The sequence below is a fragment of the Culex pipiens genome, chromosome 2 (genome assembly GCF_016801865.2).
Source record: "Culex pipiens pallens isolate TS chromosome 2, TS_CPP_V2, whole genome shotgun sequence".
Taxonomy (NCBI): Eukaryota; Metazoa; Arthropoda; class Insecta; order Diptera; family Culicidae; genus Culex; species Culex pipiens.
Genome location: NC_068938.1, coordinates 185,943,650 through 185,970,840, shown reverse-complemented (window position 1 = coordinate 185,970,840; position 27,191 = coordinate 185,943,650). Strand labels below are relative to the sequence as shown.

Genomic DNA, 27,191 nt, shown 5'->3' with positions numbered 1-27,191 from the left:
CGCAACATTGAAAAACTTCGGCGAACATTGCGAATCGGTGACCACGGAACCACGGAAGCAGGAAACGGATGTGCGTGGCAGCCAAGATCAACTCTATCTGGATGCAGTGACGGTGAAAGTAAGCTGGTGGCAGAAGATGTGATAGTGGAAGATGAGGCGTCCAAAATGGAGTCCAACGGGCAGAGCTGCACGTCACCCAGGTCGCTTCTTCTCATCCAACGTCACCATGTCAGCTGCATACACACACAGAAGCTCACCGGAGGAACGTCTTGCAACTGCTCACGGCCGACAGTTAGCGGATCTGTGCTGCGACAAGTTTGGTTTCTGTGGAATCCGGAGAGGTGCATTCGTCGTCTACTGGAGCGAGGGGGCAGACACTGTTGGTGGCAGATACCGAGTGCAACCGAAGAGCGTCATAAGAGAGTCGGCAATGTAGCCGACCCACGTCGCTAGTAAGTTGAACTACTGCATCGACTAATCAGTTCAGCAGCCCCAGGACGCGTCAATGGATTTTTATTTTTTTTTTGAAAAACTCCAACTTCGATGAAGCAGGAGTGTTACGGGGGGGAATGTTGCGAATAAACGCAGAGTGACGCGCCCCTCGGACACTGCTGCTGAAGATCTTTGTGTTTTGTTCTATTGTGTGTACTTGCAACTCTCGGTGCCCGTGCTACTGCTCAAAGTAGAATCAAATAAAAACAATAGTTCGAAGCGAGCGGTAGTGCGGGCGCAGCTGATGGATTAATCATCCTGACCTCAGCTGCGTAAAACACCGAAGTTGTAAGTAATTGTGATTTTGTGAACTTATATGTATAATTAATTATAATAAAATTATAGTTTCAACGTGCCTAAATGAAGGACTTTTTCTTTGGGCCGTTCGAGAACCCGGTGCCCGGTTCTCCTGCCTTTCGCCGTTCGCAACAATCAGACTGTACAATAAAATTGAAAATGTCCAAAATGGCGTATACATCATATCGCCGTAAAACGGCAGTAAAAGTGTCACTCAATAGCACTCAATTTTTAAATGAAACTAATGGTCCGATTCTCAATGTCATCAAATTAATCATTCGTAAAATTTCCTGATCTCATCTCAAAAAATATCTGAAAATTTTAAGGGCAAGACTAACATTCCAGAAGAGCGTAAAATAGATTTTTAAGCCTTTTCGAAATGTTTGTTTAAGAATTTAATTTTTTTTGAATATTTTTGCTTCAAAATGCATTGTTTTTGAACGGTTTACATTTTCAAAAAAAGTATATCATATTTCATTTGAAAATTTAGTTTTCGATTGATAAGTGTGAAATAATAAATCAAATTTATTTAAAAATTAACAACTCTAACACAAGAGTTCACATCATCCTAAACTATTTCCTAAAATTGTTTGAAAATACTCATTTTTCATAATTTTCAACGTACTTATCAAACAAATTTAAATAATTTCTATATTTGTTCAACTACAATAAAGTTTTTATAGGGGAATCACGAATCTTATTAAAAGTTATTGTTTTTGTTTAGCCCAGCCTAGTGCTGGTGGGAGGCGATAAAAAATTACATTTCAAAATTAGGAAACGAAAAGTATCAAAAAATGATTCAAACAATATTTCTTGTGTAATACTAAAAGCATATAAGTTTGGAGACAAAAACTTTGAATGAAATATTTATTGGCGCTATTAATTATTAAAAATCTCAGAAAACACTATAATTCATAGAAAATAATTAAAAAGTTTCAATATTTTCGACAATATTATCCAAAAGTTATCTTTGCATCAACTTTCAAAATTTTCCAATTAGATTGCTTCGGAAATTTTTGTAATTGGAAAAAAATTGTATATTACACTCTGAACTAAAAAAAATTAGACCCAGATTGCAAATTAATTTAAAAAAAAATTAGATTGAAATAAAAAGCCATGGTTTTAACATTTATATTAAAAAAGGTTTTGAAAATGCATTTTACACCTGCCCCGATTTGATGCAATCTTTAGTTTTCAAAATAATAAAGTATTGTCCAAGTATTTTTTTACGAAAAAAAAACTTTATGCGATACTGTACAACGGAATTTCACAAAAAAATGTTGTTGATTGATCTCAAATATGCTAAATATGGTTTTAAACGCAGGAAAATGCATTTAAAATTATTTTCAGTTCGTTAGACTTCTTATTCCATTAAAACTTTGAAGCTTGTTGAAAAAAAATTGCCCCCAGATTTTTCGGACCGACTTTGAAGGAGGGTGGGGAGGGGGGGGGGGGTGGTTCAACGGCCTTATGCGATTTCTTAATGCCTAAAACTGGCCAACATTTATACGTCTCGTTTCATCTCTTTTTTACAAAAAATTAAAATATTAGGGTATTTTCAGCAAACACAAATTTTTAAATCGACTCGAAAATATTTAAATGACACGGAAATTTATTAAAGGTTTTCCTCAGCAATGCACAGTTTTCGCAAAATGAAAAGTATAAGTTAAGTATTTTTTGAATATTTTGGGAAATTTCAAAATATTGCCTCAAGATTCTTATTTGTGAAAAATCATGCAAAATTTCTTGTCGTTTGACTCTCATATTGGATATTAGAATTTTGAACTATTTTTGATAACGTCATTGCTCCCAAGATTGTATGATTAAATTGCATTGAAACAAAATACTCACAAAGTTTCAGCCAAATTAAAAACCAAAAACAATAAAAAAAATAATCAAAGTAGGTGAACGCTCCAAATCGACGCTTTCACTCGCGAGCACAAATCGAACGTGAGGCGAAACTGCGGCAACCGCGACTGAAAACTCTCTCTTCTGCTCTCCCTCTCACTCGAACCGGTTTGTACAGCAAATGGCTCTGAGAGGCGCTATTTCGTTCAAAGCCGACTCAGAACCAAATCAGAACAGTCTGTGATCAATCATTGCATCGATAAAATTGCTTGAAAACAATATCATCAACCACACTTCGCATTTTTACACTCATGTCAAACTCAAATTGACGACTCACTTGGGTAGTTCAGGCCAAGTGAGCACCGTGCTGGTATTTTGTTGGATTCTCTCCTCTCTGAACATATGCGTTTGTGACTGACGTCGACGGGCGGAGTAGGTCAAGATTTTTTTTTACATTGTCATAAATCACCGAGTCAATTTGAAGATTATCAATAAAGTTCATATTTTTTTGCAGAGAAACCCAAATGATGAAGGACAAATGCACTTTCTTTACAAAAAATATTAAATTTAGAGAGATTACTTACCAAAAGGGCTCAATTGCTTCCAGCCCAACATTTGCGTGTAAATATTGTTGTTTGCTTCTTTTCTCTAAACTTTTCGCGGCACGGTTGGCGGGGGAGACACTGCATCGGGGGAGTTGGAAAGTTGGACACTCGATTAGCTGTTTGACTCGCTGTACTGGACCAACCCCGTCTCTCTACCCGTTTGAGTTATCCCGCGAAAAAAAGAAGCATTTATCGTCGTGGTCGTCGTCGCGGTCGGTGGTCGATCCCCTCGTAAACTGTATCTTTCTCTTTCTCTCTCTAAGGTTGGTGTCATTTTACAAGGATTTGTTTTTCATGTTGTTTAAGGTTAGTAGCAGTTCTGGGGGACGACCTCCGCCGCGGCCGCGCGATTTCCGATCATCAGGTAGTGGTTGATGGAGCAGCGGCTGCCGGCGACCGGATCTCACTTGTAGCCGGACGTTCGCCGCGAGCAGTACGAGCTGCTGTGGGAGGAGGCGGTTCCGGGTGGACCGCCGGCGACCAGCATTTCGGACGGGTAGATCACGTGGTTCAGGTGGGCAATGTCCAGCTGCTGGGGGGCCGGCGGGGGATGCTCCGGCGGCGGTGGCAGGTAGTCGACCCAGTTGGGGGGAACTGGTGGGAGGGGAAATCGATGTTGATTGTCATGGGTTTTGAAGTTAGAGTTCTGGAAAGCCTTACCTTGATTGCTGTTCACCGGCCGTGGGTAGCCGTAAAACGACCGGAAGCTGGACGAGGTCGACGAGAAGGTGTCGTGACCTTGGTAGCTTAGATCGCCGCCACCGTCGCTGTGCGGGATGCCGTTGATGATCATCGTCGTCGCGTACGGGGTGGGACTCTCCGGGGACTGAAACAAGTGTGAAAAAGTATGGGTTATTTGAAGTCAACTACAAGGTTGAGCAAACTCACCTTCCTACAGTTATAAAACGACGTGACTCCCCTCGGATCCACCTCCGCATAGTCCGTCCCTCCATCGGACAACGCCTGGTTCGGGTACATCTGACTTCCCTCCAGCAGCTTGATCGAACTCAACCCGGAGTCCTTGTCCGTGTCACACGTCCTCCAGCCGCGATCAATCCAAATCCCATTATCCTTCCTAGTTACACTCAAGTTCGGCAAATCTCTCCTCGCTCCAATCGGAACCGTTACAACGGGTTTGCCGAGGCCTTGCCTTCGCTTGAAGAAGATCACTCCTCCAACGATCGTGAACAAAAGAATGATAAACAAAGACAAAACTACGAAGATCATGAACCAAGTCTCGTGCAGAAAGTTGTGATGCCGAAAGTCCTCATAATCATTGTAACTATTGTGAACCCCTTGCGGAACAATCACAAAACTAGGATCCATCACCAAGTGAACCGGCTTCGAGTACGGTCCCAACCCAGCCCGGTTAAACGCCACAACCCGGATGCTGTAACTACTCCCAGTCGTCAAATTGTTCAACATCACCGAAGTCGTGCTCGAGTTCAGCGTCATCTGCGCCAGCAACTTCGAAATGTTCCCCGCCTTAACCTGAATCTTGTACCCCTGAAGCATCCCGTTGATCTGATCCTTCGCCGGCGGACTCCACCGAACCCAACCCGCCGTCAAGTTCATCATCCCGGTTTGAATGTTCCCCGGCGCAGAACTCGGCAAATCTTCCATGGTCTGCACAATGCGAGCGTTGCTCGGCTGACCCTCCAAGTTCTTGAAGAACGGCGTCAAAAAGAACTCGTACTTGGTAAATTTGGACAGATTCGTTATGATGTGGCTTTCGATTTCGTTGTTCGGGATCGACAGCATGCTGTAGCGTTGGGTGCTGGAGTCCAGCTCGCGGTAGCGCACGTAGAACCCCTCGACGTACTGTTCGGAGGCGCTCACGTGAAGGAGCCACTCGAGACGGACCGAGGTCGAGGAGAGCGGGACGATGTCGATCAGTTCGAGGATCTGGAAAGAGAGCGGGTTGGGAAGGAAATGTTATTTTTTCAGGTTTGTACACAGTAAAAAAATCATGGTAATATTACATTTAAAAAAGGGATATCTTTTATGTCAGAAAAAAGCTTTCGTTTTCCCTCTAATAATGTATAAATTAACAACTGGCAAACGCTGGGAAAAAATATTTGCTGAATTATGGTCATTAGTAAATGGTGAGTAGTTTTGGTGAGATTAAGAAAACTTCAATTTGCGTGTTTCTTTTTCTTAATGCGGCTCTATCTCAGCAACCCGAGGTCCAATCTTCAATGTCTCTTAGACAATTTAATAGCAAATTTTCTGAACTTTTCAAAAAAAAATATATTTTTTTTTTAAATTGAAAAACTGCTAATATTTTGCTAAAATCAAACTTTCGGTGGCAATATCTTGAAAACGGTGCCCTTTATCAAAAAATCTGTACAGTACTTTTCGGTTGCAAATTCAACTTTGCATTAAAAAATAATGTCAAACTTGTTTTTGCATGAAACTTCGATTTTTTCCAAAAATCACTATTTTTTCAAAAATTCATAACTCGGCGGCAGATTTTATGACCATGTTGCTCTATGGCTCAAAAGAGGAGCGGCCTTGGCTGACTGGTCACGGTGTTCGCTTTATAAGCGAATGGTCCTGGGTTCGATTCCCATCTGCTCCCAACGAGAAAGTATAGGAAATATAAATCTTTAAACTCTGAACACGAACGAAAAATCAAAGTCGCTCGAGTCGGGGTTCGATCTCCCGTCCTTTGGATTGGTAAGCAAAAATGCTAACCACTAGGCCATCGCGACTTGGTGAGCTATGACTGGAATTAGGAATACTGTTACTATCAACTATATACGCGCTGGGTCCTTGTCCATTTGACAAGGGTTCGGAAGTTCTAAATAACGTTTGAATCCGATTGGTCCAAACGTTCTTCAGGGCGGGGCTTGTCGATAAAGCTGAAGTACCTCGCGCTCGGCTAGCCAGCGTAGAAATGGGTCACCGAAGCTCGGCAGAGCTAACACCTTCCAAATGCCTATGCGAGTTATTTGCATGTATAGAATGTAGATCTAAAAAATACATGGAAACAACTCAATTTGTAAGAAGCGACCGCGTGGTCCCGTTTGGTTGGTTGCACACACACACACACACACACACACACACACACACACACACACACACACACACACACACACACACACACACACACACACACACACACACACACACACACACACACACACACACACACATGTTGCTCTATGGCTCAAAAGTTGCGGATTTTTGTCCCCTAAAACATATCAAAAAATCTCGAAAATCAAAAAATACTAATTTTGGGAAATTGAGTTTTAATAAAAAAAAGTTGATAAAAAAATCTGCAAATTTTTTTTCCGTGTACCTATTTTTTCTCAAAAGTCCTCAACAATACCTACAACTTTGCCGAAGACACCAAATTGATCAGAAAATTCACTCAAAAGTTACAGCTGTTTGAATATTTACATACCATTTTTGTATGGACAGCAGCCAAAATTGTATGGAGACTTGTATGGATGAACCAATGACGCAAAATAGCTGATTTGGTCATAGGGAAGGCGCCCACAAAGTTTGAACGAAATCAAAAAATACAAATAAAATCCATTTCCGGTTTTGGTAGAGAATTGCTCTAGTGCGAGCGTTTATTGTCTAAGGTTTGCCTCGGAATCTTAATATGGGCCATACATAAACTACGAGGATTCAGACATTTTTAAAATCCCGCATCAAACAAACTCAATTTGTTATAATTTGCAACATGAAAAAAAGTAAAAGTGTTTAAATGTTATAAAAAAATATGTTCGGAAATTACTCAAATTTTAATATTTTGCCATATGAATATCAAAAAATGCGAAGTTTTGCATAAATTTGAACAAAATTTGTTTTTTTTGTCTGAAAAAATGAAAAAAAATCCGGCAGAAAAAAATATAAGGACTTAAATTACACGCCTATGTTTCATAATTCAGTCAAATTTTGTATTGTTTATCAACACTACGACATTGTTAAAAAAAATTGCTGCAGTTATATTTTAAATATTTTTGATTTATTAAAATCGAAATTATAGAAATTTGTTTGATATAAAGGAGTCGTTATTTTGTGAAAGTTCAGAATGTCACAGTCAAAATTCAAATTAAATAAAAAAAAATATTTAAATTTTCGCGTCTTTCGTTAGGACGTTCCAAATATTTTTGAATGTTTGTATCCCTCGACTCTGGCTAGAGAGGGAGGTGGAGTCAAAAAATACAAACATTTAACAATTAAAATAACTAGCCATATTATTGACATTTCAATGAAAAAAGTGCATCAAAATGCATGTTAAACCAACCCAGTTGATCTTTAGTTTTCAAAATATCCATGATCAGGGGATTTTTGTTTTTCGTCAAAAACAACTGTTAAGGAATTTCACAAAATGTCTAAATAGTTTTAATCAATTTCAAAAATGCAAAATATGATTTGCAAAGCAGAAGAATGCATTTCCAGTTGTTTTCAGTTGATTAGACTTCTAATTCTATGAGATTCTTGAAGTTTTATGGCCGACTTTAAAAAGTACAGTTTTCAAATAATAGCAATATTTTGGTAGACATTTTGGGTTGTTTTTCGTTTTTTTTTGTAAATTAAAAATGGTTCTTGAAAGAAAAGCACCTTTGAAAAAATATTTTGAGATGCTGAAAAAAATTACTACAATTTTCTTTCTAGGACTTGGAAAATCGGGTAATTAGTTTCTGAGATAAAGACTCACAAAGAACTCGAACCAATAAGTGTCACTTAATTAGTCTGTAATTTTCAGCTGACCATATCTCGGAAACTTTTGGTCCGATTTTCAATGCTGATAAATGAAACTTTTGCCCAATTTACTGTTTTTCTTTATACAAATATTGCAAAAATTGTATAATTTGATCTGAACTATGAAATTTGAAAACTATCTATTTGTAAACATTTCCAAAAGTGAAGCTCGATTTTAAAATTTTAAAAATTATTTTTATTGAAAAGAGTAGAGAATTACCAAAGTTTTTATTTTTAATATTAAAATTTGCACGAATAGCTTCCAAGATATCGTCAGTTGAAAATTACAGACAAATTAGGTGCTTTCAAGGACTTTTTTAAAATGCGAAAAATTACGTAGTACTTTTCATTTTTTAATATGTTTTTTAAAAATCATTATTTTCAGATTTTTGATATTTTTATAGAAACAAGATTTTGCATCATTACGCACTTTTTCTCAGAAGATGTCTTGATGATTTATTAAAGTTGAAAATATGTATTTTGGAATTTACAATTTTAGTAAAAAAGTTCCAACTAAATCAAAATTCTAAAAGAAAAGTCGATTTGAGAAATCATAGAGTACCTCATCAGAGTAACTTTGTAGTACCTCCCTGTAGTTAAATTCATATTTTTATAATTGTGGCAGATACAATAACATTCTTCAATTACGGGACTGAAATCTAGCTTGGACCTTTTTGTGCGCTTAGTTAAATGATATCTAAAGACTATTTTGATAAATTTTAAGCTTTTACAATTTAAAAAGCAACAGAATGACATATGCATTTTCCAAACAAAAGAATAAGCTTACTGCTTTCAAAATGCCACGAAAAAGATTGTTAAAAATTTTAAAATTACAGTTCATTTTCATAATATGTGTTTTTTCAAACTATTTTAAATAACGTTATAACGTAGCATTGAGAAAAAAAACATAAATTCCTTGTCAAATCTTATGTGAGCAATTCTCTAGGAAATCGGTCTTTTTCTTAAATTTTAATTTTGTATTTTTTAATCGGACTGAAACTTTTTTGATGCCTTCGGTATGCCCAAAGAAGCCATTTTGCATCATTAGTTTGTCCATATAATTTTTCATAAAATTTGGCAGCTGTCCATACAAGAATGCTTTATAAAAATTCAAAAATCTGTATCATTTGAAGGAATTTTTTGATCGATTTGGTGTCTTCGGCAAAGTTGCAGGTGTGGATATGGACTACACTGAAAAAAAATGATACACGGTAAAAAAAAATTTGGTGATTTTTTATTTATTTTTTTGTCACTAAAACTTGATATGCAAAAAAACACTATTTTTATTTTTTTTATATGTTTTAGAGGACATCAAATGCCAACTTTTCAGAAATGTCCAGGTTGTGCAAAAAACTTTGGCCGAGTTATGAATTTTAGAATTAAAACTATTTTTTCAAAAAATCGAAATATTGGTCGCAAAAATATTTCAACTACATTTTTCGATTTAAAATAAAATTTGCAATCAAAAAGTACTTTAGTGAAATTTTGATAAAGTGCACTGTTTTCAAATTAAATCCATTTTTAGGGGACTTTTTTGAAAAAAAGTCGAAGTTTTTCATGTTTTTAAATTAGTGCACATGTTTGCCCACCTTTGAAAAAAAAAATATTTTTGAAAAGCTGAGAAAATTCTCTATATTTTGCTTATTCGGACTTTGTTGATACAATCCTTAGTTGCGGAGATTTTGCCATGCAAAGGTTTAAAAACAGAAAAATTTATGTTTTCTAAGTCCCACCCAAACAGCACACCATTTTCTAATGTCGATATCTCAGCAACAAATGGCCCGATTTTCAATGTTAAAATATGAAACATTGATGAAATTTTCCGATCTTTTCGAAAACAATATTTTCAAAAATTTTAAACCAGGATTAACATTTTAAAAGGGCGTTATATTGAATGTTTGGCCCTTCTGAAATATTATTTTTGGTTAAAAAAATGAAAGTATTTTTTTTTCGAAACGATCGGAAAATTTCACGAATGTTTCATATTTTAACATTGAAAATCGGACCATTAGTTGCTGAGATATCGACATTAGAAAATGGTGTGTTGTTTGGGTGGGACTTAGAAAACATCAATTTTTCTGTTTTCAATCCTTTGCATGGCAATATCTCAGCTACTAAGGGTCGTATCAACAAAGTTCAAAAGTGCAAAATATAGAGAATTTTCTCAGCCTTTCAAAAATATTTTTTTCAAAAGTGGGCAAACATGTGCACTAATTTAAAAAAATGAAAAACTGCGACTATTTCCAAAAAAGTCCCCTAAAATGGATTTAATTTGAAAACGGTGCACTTTATCAAAATTTCACTAAAGTACTTTTTGATTGCAAATTTTATTTTAAATCGAAAAATGTAGTTGAAAAATTTTTGCGACCAATATTTCGATTTTTTGAAAAAATAGTGTTAATTCTAAAATTCATAACTCGGCCAAAGTTTTTTGCACAACCTGGACATTTCTGAAAAGTTGGCATTAGATGTCCTCTAAAACAGATAAAAAAATAGTGTTTTTTTGCAAATCAAGTTTTAGTGACAAAAAATTAAATAAAAAAACACCAAAAAAAAATTTTACTGTGTATTATTTTTTTTCCAGTGTAGTCCAGTGTAGTGTAGTCATACCTACAACTTTTCCCAAGACACCAAATCGATCAAAAAATTCCTTCGAAAGATACAGATTTTTGAATTTTCATACATCATTTTTGTATGGCGAGCTGCCAAATTTGCATGGAAAATTATATGGACAAACTAATTATGCAAAATGGCTTCTTTGGGCATACCGAAGGCACCAAAAAAGTTTCAGTCGGATTAAAAAATACAAAAAAAAAATCGAATGACCGAAATCTGAGAGAACTGCTCATGTGGATTTCTTTTGTTTTAAGAACTACTCTTTTTTGACAGATTCGTAATCAGTGGGTTAAATGACATGCAAAACAAATAGGCCAAATTTGGATTCTTGTATGCATTGTCCATAAATTCCCTTGAAGTATCCAATGTGGTCCAGAATCTCAAGTTTTAAAGAAATCGCTTCCAAGTTTTTTTCAATGTTTGTAGCACAATTTTGAGATACTAGAATCCTATTTGAAACAACTCATCTGATGTTACCTGTTCCTGCTCAAATCAGGTCTCAACAGTTTTTGTGAGCCAGTGTAGATTATGCTCTACTACCTTACTACTAACCTAACGAATTAAAAATAAATGTTTTTTACAACCCGCGAGTTCTGGTTTTAACATTAATGTTTGCTGTTGGAACCAACTTTTTAGCATAAAAAAGCAAGAAATTTAAGAAATTTTGAAAATAAAAAAAAATTCAGTCATATTTCCAACGTGACATCAACCAACTAAAATCCTGCCCCATCACTCCAAGAATCCCTCGCGCAAGCAATTTGTCCCCATGAAATTTCAAATCCATCAACCAACCAGCCAGAAATTGCTCCAATCCCTCCAATCTATCCGTCCCAATCCGAACTCTGGGGCTCGGCCCGCGCCAATCTGGCAACAACCCTTGAAATGACAGTCATGTGTCAGTCACATCTCCCAGCCAAAAGTCCCATCATAGCTCACGTCGGCCTAGCTCAGCAGGCCAGGACTTCCCCATTTGTCTCCAAGAAGCAATAGAAGGAGCAGCCTCAGCTCGGCAATTCATTGCTATTCTGACAGCAGGCGCCCGAAGGCCATCACATTTATCATTCCGGCAATGAGACACACATACAAGCACACATACAAACATACATAGAGAGGAACACATTTTCCTAGCTGGTGTTGGTTGATGACATATTTCGGAAAAACGAGCATCATACACATGTGATGTGGTTGTGTTGAACTCATAATAAGGAATGGAGGAGGATGTGGGGGGAGGTGTGGACTAATGTAGGTCAACTAATAAATCACAACAAGTGAGGCATGTCCATCAGCTGGAAACGCATGGGTTTTGTCCCTTCATCCCGAAGGATAATGCAGCCGGGAAGATTACACAGGGAAACATGAGTTTTAACTTGTAATCTCTTTTACTAGGTTTCCTATATGTAAACAAAAACATTGATCGAAATATGGTGATTTGATATCAAAATATTACAAAACTGTTTACTTTTATAATTTCTTGAAAATATATGTTTTTCAATTTCTGAAGTTTTTTCTGCAACAGTGTAATATCTCCCTCATTTCTTGTCTCCTCAAACGACTCACGTGTGTGTTTCACATGGCGTCGTCACGTTGCCCTGAATACGTCACCAGGGTCACAACGGGTATAAAATCCTACTCCTACTACAAACAAAACTCACCTTCCCGTTCAGCACGCTCCGTGCCATTTCCATCTCTTCCGGCACGGTGACCCGGTCGTCCGAGGACAGCGTCCGGATGGGGGCGGACAGCGGGGAGGGCGCCGAATAGCCGAACGCATTTTCCGCCCGCACCGCAAAGATGTAGGACACTTCCGGCGAGAGGCCGGTGACGGTGGCGGTGTTGCCAGCGATGCCACGCAGGGCCACCGTCCAGCCAAGGTCATCAGACGTGGAGTCGGGGCTGAACTGTTCGACGGTGTAGGTGAGCGGGGTGTGGGAGCGGGATTTGTCCTGCGAACGGGACCAGGCCAGGGTGACGTTGCTGTTGGTGATGTTGACGGCCTTCGGGGAGCCCGGGATGGAGGGCACCTGGTCCGAGGAGAAGGTGCGCTGCTGGGGTCCGGGGAGGTTGTCGTCGACCTGGAATAGAAGAGGAGATAAAAATTACATTCGTGGTTTTCAAATCCGACAAATTACTCCATATTATAACAAAAAATAAATTATGCTTCTGTTCAGTCCTCATTGTACACTGAAATAAAAAAAAAGTACCAAATTCCTAAATTCTAGACATTTTGGCTCCTTTCCTTATTTAGTAATTGTTTTTTTTTTGGATTACGTAATAAGACAAGAAGGCAGAATTCCTAGAATGTAGGAATTTGGTACTTTTTTTTATTTCAGTGTAGTTCTAGTTCGAATTTCCTATACTTTTATATCTTAATATGTATTTGTTTGGAATCCAGGCTTTGTTTTTGTTTTTTTTACTTATGTTGTTTTTTTTTGTTATGTTTTGTTTTTTTCGTGAAATTTGTCGATCTTTTCGAAAAAAATACTTTGAAATTTTTTAAATCAAGACAAACATTTTAAAAGGGCCAAACATTGAATATTACGCCCATTTAAAATGCTAGTCTTGTATTTCAGTCTTGTGTTTCATGTATTAACATTGAAAATCGGATCATTAATTGCTGAGATATCGTCATTAGAAAAAGGTGGGCTGTTTGGGTGAGACTTAGAAAACTTCAATTTTCGTGTTTCTTTTTCTTAAAGCGGCTCTATCTCAGCAACCCGAGGTCCAATCCTCAATGTCTCTTAGACAATTTTATAGCAAATTTTCTGAACTTTAAAAAAAATATTTTTAGAAATGGTCACTCATGGTCACAAATCATACTTTCGGTGGCTATATCTTGAAAACGGAGCCCTTTATCAAAAAATCTGTAAAGTATTTTTTGATTGCAAATTCAATTTTGCATTAAAAAGTAATGTCAAACTTGTTTTTGCATGAAACTTCGATTTTTTTCCAAAATTCATAACTCGGCGGCAGATTTTTTGACCATGTTTCTCTATGGCTCAAAAGTTGCGGATTTTTATCTTCTAAAACATATCAAAAAATCTCGAAAATAAAAAAATACGTATTTTGGGAAATTGAGTTTTAGTGAAAAAAAAAGTTGATAAAAAATCTGCAAATTTTTTTTCCGTGTGCCTTTTTTTTCTCAAAAGTCCTCAACAATACCTACAACTTTGCCGAAGACACCAAATTGATCAGAAAATTCACTCAAAAGTTACAGCTGTTTGAATATTTACATACCATTTTTGTATGGACAGCTGCCAAAATTGTATGGAGACTTGTATGGGTGAACCAATGACACAAAATAGCTTATTTGGTCATAGGGAAGGCCCCCACAAAGTTTGAGTCAAATCCAAAAATACAAAAAATAAAAATGGTCGAAATCGGCCGATTTCGTAGAGAGTTGCTCTATATAAAAATACAATATACTTAGTCTTCAAAGCAAATTGAAGAATGTAAAAAGTCGTTCTGATGTTAAATCGAAATTTATCAACAAATAATGAAATAATGAATTCATTTATTTAATAAAAGCTTTATCTCTTTTGATTGGAGCGATTCTCCACGAAAACAAGAAAATAATTCTAAATATATTTTCTGATTTCTGATTCTATTGTTATCATCAGCATAGTTATGATTTTTTGTGAGGACAATCCAGAACAATTAATTGCACTGTAAAAAATACACATTTAAGTGTTTTCTTTAAACAAGCGATTGAAAAACTTAATTATTTTTAAATTTCGTTAAGGGGACCAATAATTAATTTTTGAGTACATCAAATATGTGGATAATTTGTTTTTACGGAGTTATGGTGAAAGAGAAAAAAGGAAAAATATTGAAAATTTACCACCTTTTTTAGGCGTGATGGGTTATTTCCAAAATTAAGGCCTGAAACGGTTAGCCGGAAAACGGTGTACACAGAAAAAAATTATGGTAATATTGATCAGGAAATGGTGACAGATTTTGTGTCAAAAAAAGTGTAATATTATATCAGAAAATTATGAATTTTCATCAGTTTTGCAAACCATTTCAAACACATGGGACATTGATTATTTCAAAGTTTTGCTAAATAATTTAAAAAAAAACCCGATTTAATATCACCAGAGGTGAAATAGAGCCTTTCTTACAAAATGATGAAACTCCGAGAAATATATTGGTGTAATTAATTTTTCAGAAACATAATGATACCACCCAGTGAGAATCTTACCTAAAGCTTCGAATCTTTTTAGGCTAAACCTCAAATGCCATTTTTTTATTTCAGAGGTACATTATTTGTCGCAAGATATTTAAATTTAATTAGTAAAAACATATTGGATTGAAATTATAAGAAAAAAAAATAAAGGGTACTCAGTCTTTATTGTTAGTCTATGATTAACTTAAAAAATATGTATCGCTATTGCACTTTGTCGATCTATTATGAGAAGCCAGAAAGAACACTTTCACGCGCAGCGTAAAACGCGCAAGCGTAAAAGCGCTGGCGTTGAAGCTTCGACTTGACGACTTGTCAATCTTTCAATCGGGAATGGGCTGGGACTTTGAATTTGATGTTCAGTATATGATTTTGTATAAAACCAAAAAAAAAAAAATATAGGAAAAAATAGGGTAACATAAGACGAAAAACACTCAAATGGCGATATTTCTGGAAATACATTTTGGAAAAGCTTCAAATTTTGGGCCCAAGCAGTTTTAGCGCATGTTTTCGAATGGCATTTTTTTGAAACTGAATTCTTTCAATTTGATAGTGTTATCTGTAAAATAGTCCAAAAAATATCTCTAAAAATGGCTTTGACCACATTTACTGGTCGAAAATTGTGAATCGAAAAATAAAATGTTCGTCTCCGACCCCACGGCTACAGATCTGACTTATAAAAATTGTGGATTTTACGAGCGGTTTTCCAGTGATGGAAGACACAAATTTTTAAGAGCGGATACAGACATCGCTCATGTATTTCAGAAAAAGAGCTCTCAAAAATCAGACTTTGAGTTCCGGGTTTCGGGCCAAAATTCAATCGAAAGAGCGCATCCTAACCTTCAATTTAGTAATAGGATTTTTTCCTGGGACGAATCCTCGCCGTGCATGATTTTTTAAGATTTCTGAGAAAAGCGTTTTTCCAAAAGCAAACCTTAAAGCTTTCTTTTGTAAGAAAGGCAAAAAAGGTTTTATTATTTCTAAATCCATTGAAATAAAGCTAATTCTGTTTGGTTTCTCAAAACTTTATGGGTAATTCTCCGCCAACTCACACAGCAGTTGCCCCGACCCCTCTTCGATTTGCGTGAAACTTTGTCCTAAGGGGTAACTTTTGTCCCTGATCACGAATCCGAGGTCCGTTTTTTGATATCTCGTGACGGAGGGGCGGTACGACCCCTTCCATTTTTGAACATGCGAAAAAAGAGGTGTTTTTCAATAATTTGCAGCCTGAAACGGTGATGAGATAGAAATTTGGTGTCAAAGGGACTTTTATGTAAAATTAGACGCCCGATTTGATGGCGTACTCAGAATTCCGAAAAAACGTATTTTTCATCGAAAAAAACACTAAAAAAGTTTTAAAAATTCTCCCATTTTCCGTTACTCGACTGTAAAAAATTTTGGAACATGTCATTTTATGGGAAATTTAATGTACTTTTCGAATCTACATTGTCCCAGAAGGGTCATTTTTTCATTTAGAACAAAATTTTTCATTTTAAAATTTCGTGTTTTTTCTAACTTTGCAGGGTTATTTTTTAGAGTGTAACAATGTTCTACAAAGTTGTAGAGCAGACAATTACAAAAATTTTAATATATATACATAAGGGTTTTGCTTATAAACATCACAAGTTATCACGATTTTACGAAAAAAAGTTTTAAAAAAGTTGGTCGTCATCGATCATGGCCGTTCATGGTCACCCGCGACAGACACGGACGACGAAACAAAGAGAAACGCAAAAAGTAACTTTTTCAAAACTTTTTTTCGTAAAATCGCGATAACTTGTGATGTTTTTGTTGTTCACTAGTGGCAAAAGTGCAGGGAACCCATGCGACTTTTAAAAGTGAACGGAATATTTTTGGGAGGTTTGGAATGGGGGTTAGAGGAATTTCATCGGGCCGATGAAAATGGTTGAATGCGTAATGTATTACATGATTTGGATGTTTGTAAGTGTAAATGTTAGTCTGTAGTGTATTATCTAATAAGCATATAGTTTTGTAATAATAATAATAATAATAAATATTATAAATATGGTAAATAAAATAAATTTAAATATAATCAAGATGATTCCAGGAAGCTGTAAAAAATAGCAGTAAATTAAAATCTAAATGCTCCAGATGGTTCCCATGCTGTTTTAGAAAGATTCGTTAATTTAAGCAATTTGATGATATATGGTATGAGGAGATGGTATGTTACAGGAAAGGTATAGGATGAGGAATAATATGAACATGTAAATAAATAATCATTTAAAATACAAATGCTCCTGATGGTTCCCTTGCTGTTTTAGTAAGTGTCTTTAGTTTATGTAATTTGATCATATATGGTATGAGGAAATGAGGATATAAAGGAAAGCAATACGAAAAAAAAAATAATTTGAACATTCAAATAAATTTACATATCAGCAGCTAAATTGAAATTAATTCCAGGAAGCTGTAAAAAATAGCAATAATTTTAAAACAAATGCTCCAGATCGATCAATTGCAGTTTTTTAAAGCATCGTTAGTTCATGCAATTTAAATGTATATTTTATGGGAAAATAGTATGATAGAGGATTAGAAAAATATAAATAAATCATATAGTGAATAGATACATGTTAGCAGTTAATGTAAGGAAGCTGTGAAAAATATAAATATAAATATTCCGTGGAAACAACGACGCAGGCCAAACACGATCGAAGCAGGCCTTGCCTCGCAAAGAGCAACGGCGAGACTGGCCAGCTTCTTTCAAATACACTTTTTTCTTCCGCGCGAAACAACAACGCAGGCCAAACACGATCGAAGCAGGCCTTGCCTCGCAAAGAGCAACACAAAACAAAACCATTTTTGCCTCGGTATTCATCCAACTTGCGAAAAAACAATTTCGAAAATGTTTAAGATTGTTCATCTACAGTTCATCTCAAGTGCCCTAAACTAAAAATAAATGAAATTTTGTAACAATTTGGAGAAAACGAATATAAGTGTCGGAGATCAAGGTGGCTCTTACGGCTATTTAAAAACTCACCCGAGAGTTGTTTTGCAATCATTAGTTTGCAAAGAAAGTGTAAGATTTGACGAAATAAAAAAATTAGCGAAATTGTTTTTATGTCGAAAATTTACTAAAATTTTAAGGACTTTTGATTTAAATGATTCTGAGCGTATGATTTTTGGGGCTTCCAGTTTAACATAACCTGACATGGATTTCATTTTCTGACAACTTCGCAATCATTTGCATATTTCACACACACTCACACACACAAAACACAGCACAACTATCTAAACGAGGTACTACTCACCGCCAGATATGCACTCCAGGCCGAAAACACCGTTGCCATGCTGCTGCCCTGTCCGGCGGCCCTGGCCACACACCGGTACCAGCCACTGTCCGCCCGTTGAAGATCTGCAAATAAAAAGGTAAATCAGGATGTGCTGAATTTGTTGCTGCTGCTGGTAGAAAGTGCAAATATTTAGTCTTAAATTCAGAACCGAAACCGACAAGACCCTAGGATTTCGAAATGAAGCTTGGATAAATTTTCGCAAGAAACCAAAGAGGCGTTCCGCTTTCCCGATGTTGTTTCAGATTGGAAATGTTCAACATTCTTTCGGTGAGGCCAGAGGAGGAAGCAATAATATTTCTAGATTAAACAATAACCCACATTTTTGGAGGCCTCGGGCTCGGGCAGAGGCAAGATTTTAATATCGAAATTCCTTCTTCTCCGGGAGCAACTGACCACAGGCTAAATTGTCTGTGTTTTAGCAGTAAATTGCACGGAATGAGTGGTTGGATTTGCTGTTGCTAAATTAGAAGCATTTTAGATAAGGGTATTTCGATAAAGCAAGAAAAAAATGTCCTTTTCCGATTCATAATCCTTCCGTTAAGTTGTGTCCTGATGTGAGAACTCTCATGAAGAAGAGATGAATGTAGAGCATCGAATCATGTACAGGACGAGCAGAAGTTTTTGCTCAGAAATTTGCAACATCACAAATCTGCATGCAAGGCTGCATTGGTTGGTTTGCGCTGGAAACGGATACATGAATTTTCGGCCTAGTTTCCGTGAAGAACAAGGAGAGAATGTTCTTGCATGGCAACTAGTTTTTTCTTGTGTTTATTATAGAGGAAGAAGGGGATAAAATTCAGAACCTACAAAATGATTTCACATTTTGATTTAAAAAAAATCCTACAAAAAAAGAAATTTAAATTTGCTTAGTCAAAATAATAACTAAAAGTTTTGTTACCCAAATTTGCTCTAATAATCAGATAACTCAAATCTGTCCCAAAAACACACTCAAACACATCCACCCAAATCCGGAAACTTTGAAATTCCGTTTGAAAGCCTCCGTTCCAACCACATCAGAGGGAAAACGCCTGACGTGTGTGTCTGCACAAGCAGAGCCCTCTCTGGTTCTGAGATCCAACGACGACAAAGCTTTGCGCCTGAATGTAGACTGTGTAGAGCTGCATTGCATATTGCATGAGTTCTTTTTTTTTGTGCATCGATACAGTATCAGAGCACGATGCCACTAATGGAAAACAGTCGCTTTTGAGACACAGTTTTCGTGTGTGTGTGGTTTACTTGTCTCCTATTGTTTTTCAACCCTTGGTTCTGTTTGAAGGATTTTTTGGGAAGGAGGAAGTGTGTGGGTGAGGGTGGCAGGGATTGTGGGAAAAAAAGTGTTTCTTTTCCGGATCTTGCCAGGGCTACAAGTGTGCATCTTCTCAAAACTCGATATTTTACTTCGAGGGGCGTCTTTTCCGGAGGGCAGGCAGGCCACAAACGATGGATATATCTTGGCGTTGAATGGTTAAGGAACCGTTTCAGGAAGTTTCTTTGAAATAAATAAATAAATAATAATCAGTAGATCTGACAAAAAGATATCTTTTTTGATTATATAATTTAATTATAACTTCTTCTATCAACCTTGATCTCATTGTTATAAAAACTCTATAAATTTCGTTGTATTCGATCAATCATTCTTTTTTAAATAATTAGGCAATAATTTTTAAGAATTTTTTATGAAGTTTTATGAATATTACGTTGGAACTAAAAAACATTGACAAATGTCAGAGTACTCTTTTCTTCAATTTTTTTTTCTTCAATAAGCCTTTGAATATTTTTGATTGTTGTCAGAACTAATTTAAACTAACATAAAACATAACGAAAACAAAAAAAAATCTGATTTCATTGTAAACCCTCACAAATAATAAGAAATCTTTATTTTCAGAATGATTTTCTCAACGATTTGGTGTCTTCGGCAAAGAAGCAGGGATTCCTTACTGGTGAAAAAAAGACAGTAACATAAACTAGCCGTTTTTTATTCGTCTTTTCAAACAAAAAAAAAATGCTCAAAATAACCGTTATTGTAATTTTGTTTTTAAGAGAGGTTAAACCCTCTACTGCCCAAATTTTTTTTTCGAGTATTTTTATTTTTCCCTTGTTCAGGAGGTCATTTTGAGCAACTTTTGTTTTACGAAAAACTTTACTTCTCTTGTTGTATGTTTTTCTTGTTTCATTTTTAGTATCTTAATTTGCATTTATCTTGTTTAGTTTATGTTTGTTTTTGGTTGTTTTTGGTCTATTCTATTATCTCCTATCATTACATTTTGCCTATCTATTTTTTCATGTTTTTACAGTCACTTTTTCAATTTTTTCCTTTTTTTCACATTGTATGCTATAGAATGGCACCATCATCATTTAAGTTGTAAAAAATGCGTAGAGGCATAGTCTGGGACACTAGATAAATTACTGCATACTTCTTTTTACTTAAAATACAGGAAATGTTAGTAAAAAGCTCAGCCAAAGTTGACCCAAAAAAAATGACATTTTCAAAAAAATTGGCAAAGTCACCTAAAACAATTAAAATTTCCAACCCATAAATTTTCTAAAATTTTAAAAGTTCTTCTTTCCAATGCTTTTTAAAGATCAATAATTGGTTGAAAAATTGATTTTTGGCGATTTTAATAATCGAAGCCCGTCTAAAGGCGGGGTTTGGTTGTAGAGGGTTAAGATGACAAAAAAATGACATCATTTGAGTCATGCCACAGAATGATTGATTTTTTAAAGGCAGTGTTGCCAATTTTCGAAAAGATAATATTTCAAATTTACATAAACTATGAAAAAGTAGTTTTTTTTTTGCATCTGCATTGATTATTTTTTGCAATTTGAATTTTTTGACAAACTGGATAACTGTGGATTTTAGAATTTACATTTTTAAATTGCTTTTGCTCTCTGGAAATTCAAATACACAATTTTAACCGCTCAAAAATTAAAATTAAGGGTCTTGGTCAGTAACAAACAGATTTACAGCATAATTTCATAAATTTCAAATTTACTTTCAAATAATGATGTTTTAAAACATATTTTGTATATAATGATTGGTGTGTACAAGAAATCCAAGGTTTCTGTTTTTTTTATTTTAGAAAAAAAAACCCACGGTAAAAAATATGTTTTCCAGAAAGTTCATTTTTTTAGAAAGTGCAAGCCAAGTCAACTGAAACGATTACACAAGGATTTTCCTGAGTTGATTATCATTTTTAGAATGTTTTGGCTTGTTTGAAAAAAATCTTTTTCCGAAAATTCCGATGTCAAAACCGCAAAAATATAAAAAAGTTAAAAGCGTTCTTTTCTATATAAAAATAATCAATGTGTAATTGGAATAATTGGAAATGCTTTAAAGCCTGAATTCAAATACGCAGAATCTTAAAACGCTGAAATTTAAAATTACGTAATTTGTTCTTTTGCTCAAAATTTAAAATTTAAATGATACCTTAATTCATAGTTTTTTTTTATTGAAATTTATTCAGAAGTTTGAACATTTAAATTAACAATTATAATAGAATTCAAAAATTTAAAATTCAAAGATTTTCAAATTTCGCAAACTAAAAACAATTAAAAAAATCAAAAAATATAAAGTTTATAAAATTCCAAAATTCAAGAATTTATCAATTTCAGAGATCTGAAATAAGTAAATTTAGAAAATACTAAATTTCTAAAAAAAAATAAAATTCAATAATTTTGAGGTTCTGTAATTGAAAAATTATATTTTCTTTGTTTATAATCATATTCAGAATTTTTTGACTCGTTAATACATTTTTAGATGTTGATGTTTGAAAACTCCAAAAGACAATTATTATAGAATTCAAAAATTAAAAAACAAAAATTAAAAATTCAAAGGTTTCAAAAATCTGCGTATAAAAAAAAATATTAAATACATAAATACTAGAAAAATTTTGAAAGCTGTAATTTAAAATATTTTTTTTTAATTTTTGAATTCCAAAAATCTGAAATTAGGAAAATCTGAAAATACTAAGCCTGCATTTTTAAATTTCCACAAAAAATACTTGAAATTTTTTAAATTATAAGGTTTACAAATTTTAAAGTTTTGGAATCTAAAATGAAAGAAAAAATTAAAACCTCAGAAATCTTTAATGCTTAAAATTTTAAATTCTTAGAAATTTAAAAATGACAAATTTGAAAAAAATGGTATAGAAATTAAAAAAAAATAATTTCGATATTTCTAGAAATTACAAATTCAAGAATACATATATTTATTTACCTATATTTTTCCCCAAAAAATTAAAATTCAAAAAATTCAAATCAGGAATAAAAAAAATCAGGTAATTTAAAAATTTATAATGTAAGAAATGTTCAAAAATTCTTAAACGTCGCAATCTTAAATTTTGAAAATTTGCAAATTGATAACGTTAAAATATTGATATTTCCAATATTAAATTATTCAAAAACTTATTCAAATCAATAATGCAAATATTTAGGGGGCAACAGCAACCAAGGAAGTTGTTGTCTTCTTATTTCAAAATTGTAATACTTCAGGGGATGAATTAAAAAAATATATTGATAAATCCCGTAGTTAAGAAAATACTAAAATATCTTATACAAAAATTTTGGTGCAAAAGCTTTGGTTGATGTGCACCGTTAAATGATTAAAAACACCAAGAATTTTTAAGCTAAGAACTTTTAATTTTTAGATTCTTAAAAATTTAAGAATGTCATAATTTATGAATCTAAAAATATGCACCTTCTTAATATTTCATCACCGTTATGATTACCTCATGATCTCAACTATGACAAAACATTATTCTTGGAAAGAAAAAGCTGATATTTATATCTTGGAGCAAAAACTATAAAGGAGTAAACAATATAAAGATGTTTAATGATTGATGAATAACAAACAAGAAAAATAATGTTATGTTAGAACAAAAGTTGTTCAAAAAGCATCTGAACTAGGTAAAACTGACATTTTTTGACTTTTGGTATCGGGAAAAAATTTAAAATCACTGAAAAAAAAAACAGGAAAACCCGAGAATCTCAAATTACAAATTTAACGGCCACCCTGCATGAACTTGAAGAAATATTTGCAGCGGCCTTAAACAAAAAAAAAATCAAATAAGTGTTTACTTTTTTATTTTCATCCTTTTTTTTTGATATTTTCCCATTCCAAATCACACCGTTTCACAGTCCCGAATCAAGTGGAGGCACCACTTCTCACTGGGTCGGTTCAAGCAAAAGGTTTGCAGAGAAGAGGGTGGTGACGCCAGTTTGAAGAAGGATTCTCACACAGGACTTTTCCCCGAGATCCCTAAAATATCGTGCTGAAAAGAAAATATAACTGGAGCTTTCTCACCAACCCCTCTCCAAAAGCTTGACATATAAATATGTGAGCTTTATTGGGAAAATATAATCAGAGGAAATGTGTGCCTGAGCCCCGACACACAATCTTGAAGGAAATGTGTTTGTGGGTGGCGTTGGGTGGCAGTTTCGGTTTCAGATAAAGGAACGGTTTGCGTCTGTTGGTGGCAGCGATGCCACCCGGAAGAGAAGCAGTGTTGCTGGTGAAAGGTGCCATAAAATGTAATTCATTGTTTCCGCACAGAAGATCCAACCTTTCTCGTGTTTTCTGGGATTTGCAAGCGGTCCTTCCTCCACTCTCCTCGAGGGTGATGCTTTGTAGTCCTGTCAGCTGGTGGTTTTGCTTGCTTCGAGAAAGTACGGTTCGGGGCCGCAAGAGGACAAATAATGACACTGGGCTAAACACTGGGATCATTAAATGTTTAATTCATAATTCTTTGGAGGTGGTGGTCCTTCCGGTTCTCGATCTCTCTACGGGTGAGTTGCACAAACGTCAAGAGTAAATCTCATGTAAATGGACTGTAAAATGGAAAACATCCTCAAGTGGTAATCCGGAAGGGTCGGGTCGTCGGGTCGTTATGCACCGGTGGACCACAAAATGTGAAGTAGGTTCTGTCGGTGTAGTGTCGTAAAACATTTATGAAATTCTGCTCCTGGGTCACTCAGGACAAAGAGACCCTAAGCCGCAGGTTTAATCGGGATTATTTGTATTGAATTTTACTTTTCTACGATCTTTGAATTAACTATTAATTGATTCGAATTTCACAGGTTTCTAATCTATAGTGGTGAAACCACGTATCAAACTCATACTCAGACCATTTCTGGCCTTTGAAAAGCCCAGACCAAACGAACCCATCCAATCCCAGCAAAAAGAGGTACCATTTCATTGGAAACCACTCATTAGTACCAATTTTACGGCTGACACTGCTCTCTAATTGCATTGATTGACCACTCCGATATCTCACTTCCCCCTTTCGTACTGCATTGCATTCGGGGACGTTACGACCCGTGGGCCAGGTGCCACCGCATTAACCTTCAATTAGCAACTCCAGTGAACTTCCTCGGAGCAAAGCAACAAAAAAGAAACCAGACCAAAGTCGAGACCCAAACCGTTTGGTGGGTCCGTTATGTGGTGTCGTGACTCCGTGAACCGTTCAATTTTTTTTTGCTGGGTCGTTTTTTCTCGTACTCTCTGAAGGAGGATAGAAGTGCCACAATAAATCACCAAACCAGTAATTACCGAAGCGCTCGAGTTTGGGGGACCCTCTCTCTTCCGGAAGGGAAAGTGATGCGCCCTGGACGCACGACTTCGTTTTTTGATGGTTTATTGGTTTCAGTTGAGCAGAGCTGACCCCACCTTCCGGGGAGAAATTATGGCCAATGTGTGCAACGATTCGTTAAATATCGATCAAATGAAGGTGTTTATTATTGGTCTTGACCGAAAAAGTGAAAAATTACTTTAAAGTGGGTGGAAAGGCCGGATTGACCGACCTTAAAAAAAAAAACAACCCGGGCAGACGGAATAAACAAATACTGTTAAAATAACAGATTATAAATGGATTCTTTTTGAAAAATCCATTTTTGAATAAGTGTTCAATAACAGTTTATGTTATCATAACAAAATATGTTATTGGCTGAAAGCCAAAACAACTTGGGACTAACATTTTATGTTTTAGAAGAATACCTCCAACTGTTGTTGGGATAAATTGTTAAAATAACAAAAAATAATAACAAAGATTTGTACAAAGAATAACTAAAAATGTCATAAGTCAGTTATTACAATAGAGCAGTTCTCTACGAAATTGATCATAATTTTTGTATTTTTTTATCCGGCTAAAACTTTTTTGGTGCCTTCGATATGCCCAAAGAAGCCATTTTGCATCATTAGTTTGTTCATATAATTTTCCATACAAATTTGGCAGCTGGCCATACAAAAATGATGTATGAAAATTCAAAAATCTGTATCTTTTGAAGGAATTTTCTGATCGATTTGGTGTCTTCGGCAAAGTTGTAGGTATGGATATGGACTACACTGGAAAAAAATTATACACGGTAAAAACATTTTGGTGATTTTTTTTTGAACTTTTTGTCACTAAAACTTGATTTGCAAAAAAACACTATTTTTACTTTTTTTTTATTTTTTGATATGTTTTAGAGGACATAAAATGCCAACTTTTCAGAAATTTCCAGGTGGTGCAAAAAATTATTGACCGAGTTATGAATTTTTTAATCAATACTGATTTTTTCAAAAAATCGAAATATTGGTCGCAAAAATTTTTCAACTTCATTTTTCGATGTAAAATCAAATTTGCAATCAAAAAGTACTTTAGTGAAATTTTGATAAAGTGCACCGTTTCAAGTTTAATCCATTTTTAGGTGAATATTTTGAAAATAGTCGCCATTTTTGATTTTCTAAAATTAGTGCACATGTTTGCTCACTTTTAAAAAATTATTTTTGAAAAGCTGAGAAAATTCTCTATATTTTGCTTTTTTGAACTTTGTTACGACCGTTAGTTGCTGAGATATTGCCATGCTAGTGTTTAAAAACAGGAATATTGATGTTTTCTTAGTCTCACCATAACAGCCCATTATTTTCTAATGTCGATATCTCAGCAACTAATGGTCCGATTTTCAATGTTAAAATGTGAAACATTCGTGAAATTTTCCGATCTCCTCGACAAAAATATTCAAAAAAATTTAAACCAAGAAAAACATTTCAAAAGGGCGTTATATTGAATTTTTAGCCGATTTAAAATGTTAGTCTTGATTTAAAATTTTTGAAAGTATTTTTTTCGAAAAGATCGGAAAATTTCACGAATGTTTCATTTTTTAACATTGAAAACGGACCATTAGTTGCTGAGATATCGACGTTAGAAAATGGTGGGTTGTTTGGGTGAGACTTAAAAAACATCAATTTCCTGCTTTTGAAACCTTTGCATGGCAATATCTCTACAACTTAAGGTCCTATCAACATAGTTTAAAAAAGCTAAATATAGAGAATTTTCTCAGCTTTTTAAAAATATTTGTTTCAAAGGTAGGCAAACATGTGCACTTATTTAAAACAAAGTGGAAAACTGCGACTACTTTCAAAAAAGTTACCTAAAAATGGCTATTTTGATTGCAAATTTGATTTTACATCGAAAAATGAAGCTGAAAAATTTTTGTGAACAATATTTACATTTTTTGACAAAAATCAGTATTAATTCAAAAAATCATAACTCGGTCAAAGATTTTTTGCACAACCTAGAAATTTCTAAAACGTTGGCATTTTATGTCCCCTAAAACATATAAAAAAATTAAAATAAAAATGTTTTACAAATCAAGTTTTAGTGACAAATAGTTATGTTAAAAATCACTAATTTTTTTAACCGTGTATCATTTTTTTTCAGTGTAGTCCTTATCCATACTTTGCCGAAAGACACCAAATCGATCAAAAAATTCCTTCAAAAGATACAGATTTTTGAATTTTCATACATCATTTTTGTAATGCAAAATGGCTTCTTTTGGCATACCGAAGGCACCAAAAAAGTTTCAACCGGATAAAAAAAATACAATAAAAATCGAATGATCGAAATCTGAGAGAATTGCTCAGTAACAATGCAATAAAAAAAATCATAACGAAGAATAACAAATCTTGTTCTGAATAACATAAAATGTTATTGGCATAGTATTTTCAAATATCACAAAATGTTATTCCCAAGCTTTTTCCGTCTGCTCGGGAAATCAGAAAATTTTTATTTTAAAATCCTAAAAAACACAGATAGCAAAGAACTTAGTTTGAAGAGATTTATGATTTTGAAGAGTGCTATTGCAATAACC

At 34.7% G+C, this 27,191-nt stretch overlaps 1 protein-coding gene across 2 annotated transcripts in view; it reads right to left on the bottom strand.

The window, feature by feature from the left end:
- Positions 1-3,526: 3,526 nt before the first annotated feature.
- The window catches only part of LOC120430523 (roundabout homolog 1-like), a 224,229-nt gene continuing 200,564 nt past the window's right edge, over positions 3,527-27,191 (bottom strand). For both annotated transcript variants that reach the window (XM_052707253.1, XM_052707254.1), the window contains exons 7-11: positions 18,024-18,127; positions 12,230-12,649; positions 4,131-5,147; positions 3,903-4,068; positions 3,527-3,836 (exon numbers count right to left, since the gene is read on the bottom strand). In XM_052707253.1, coding sequence (XP_052563213.1) covers positions 3,646-3,836; positions 3,903-4,068; positions 4,131-5,147; positions 12,230-12,649; positions 18,024-18,127 — 1,898 coding nt within the window. In that variant the 3' untranslated portion in view covers positions 3,527-3,645. The remainder of the gene's footprint in view (positions 3,837-3,902; positions 4,069-4,130; positions 5,148-12,229; positions 12,650-18,023; positions 18,128-27,191) is intronic.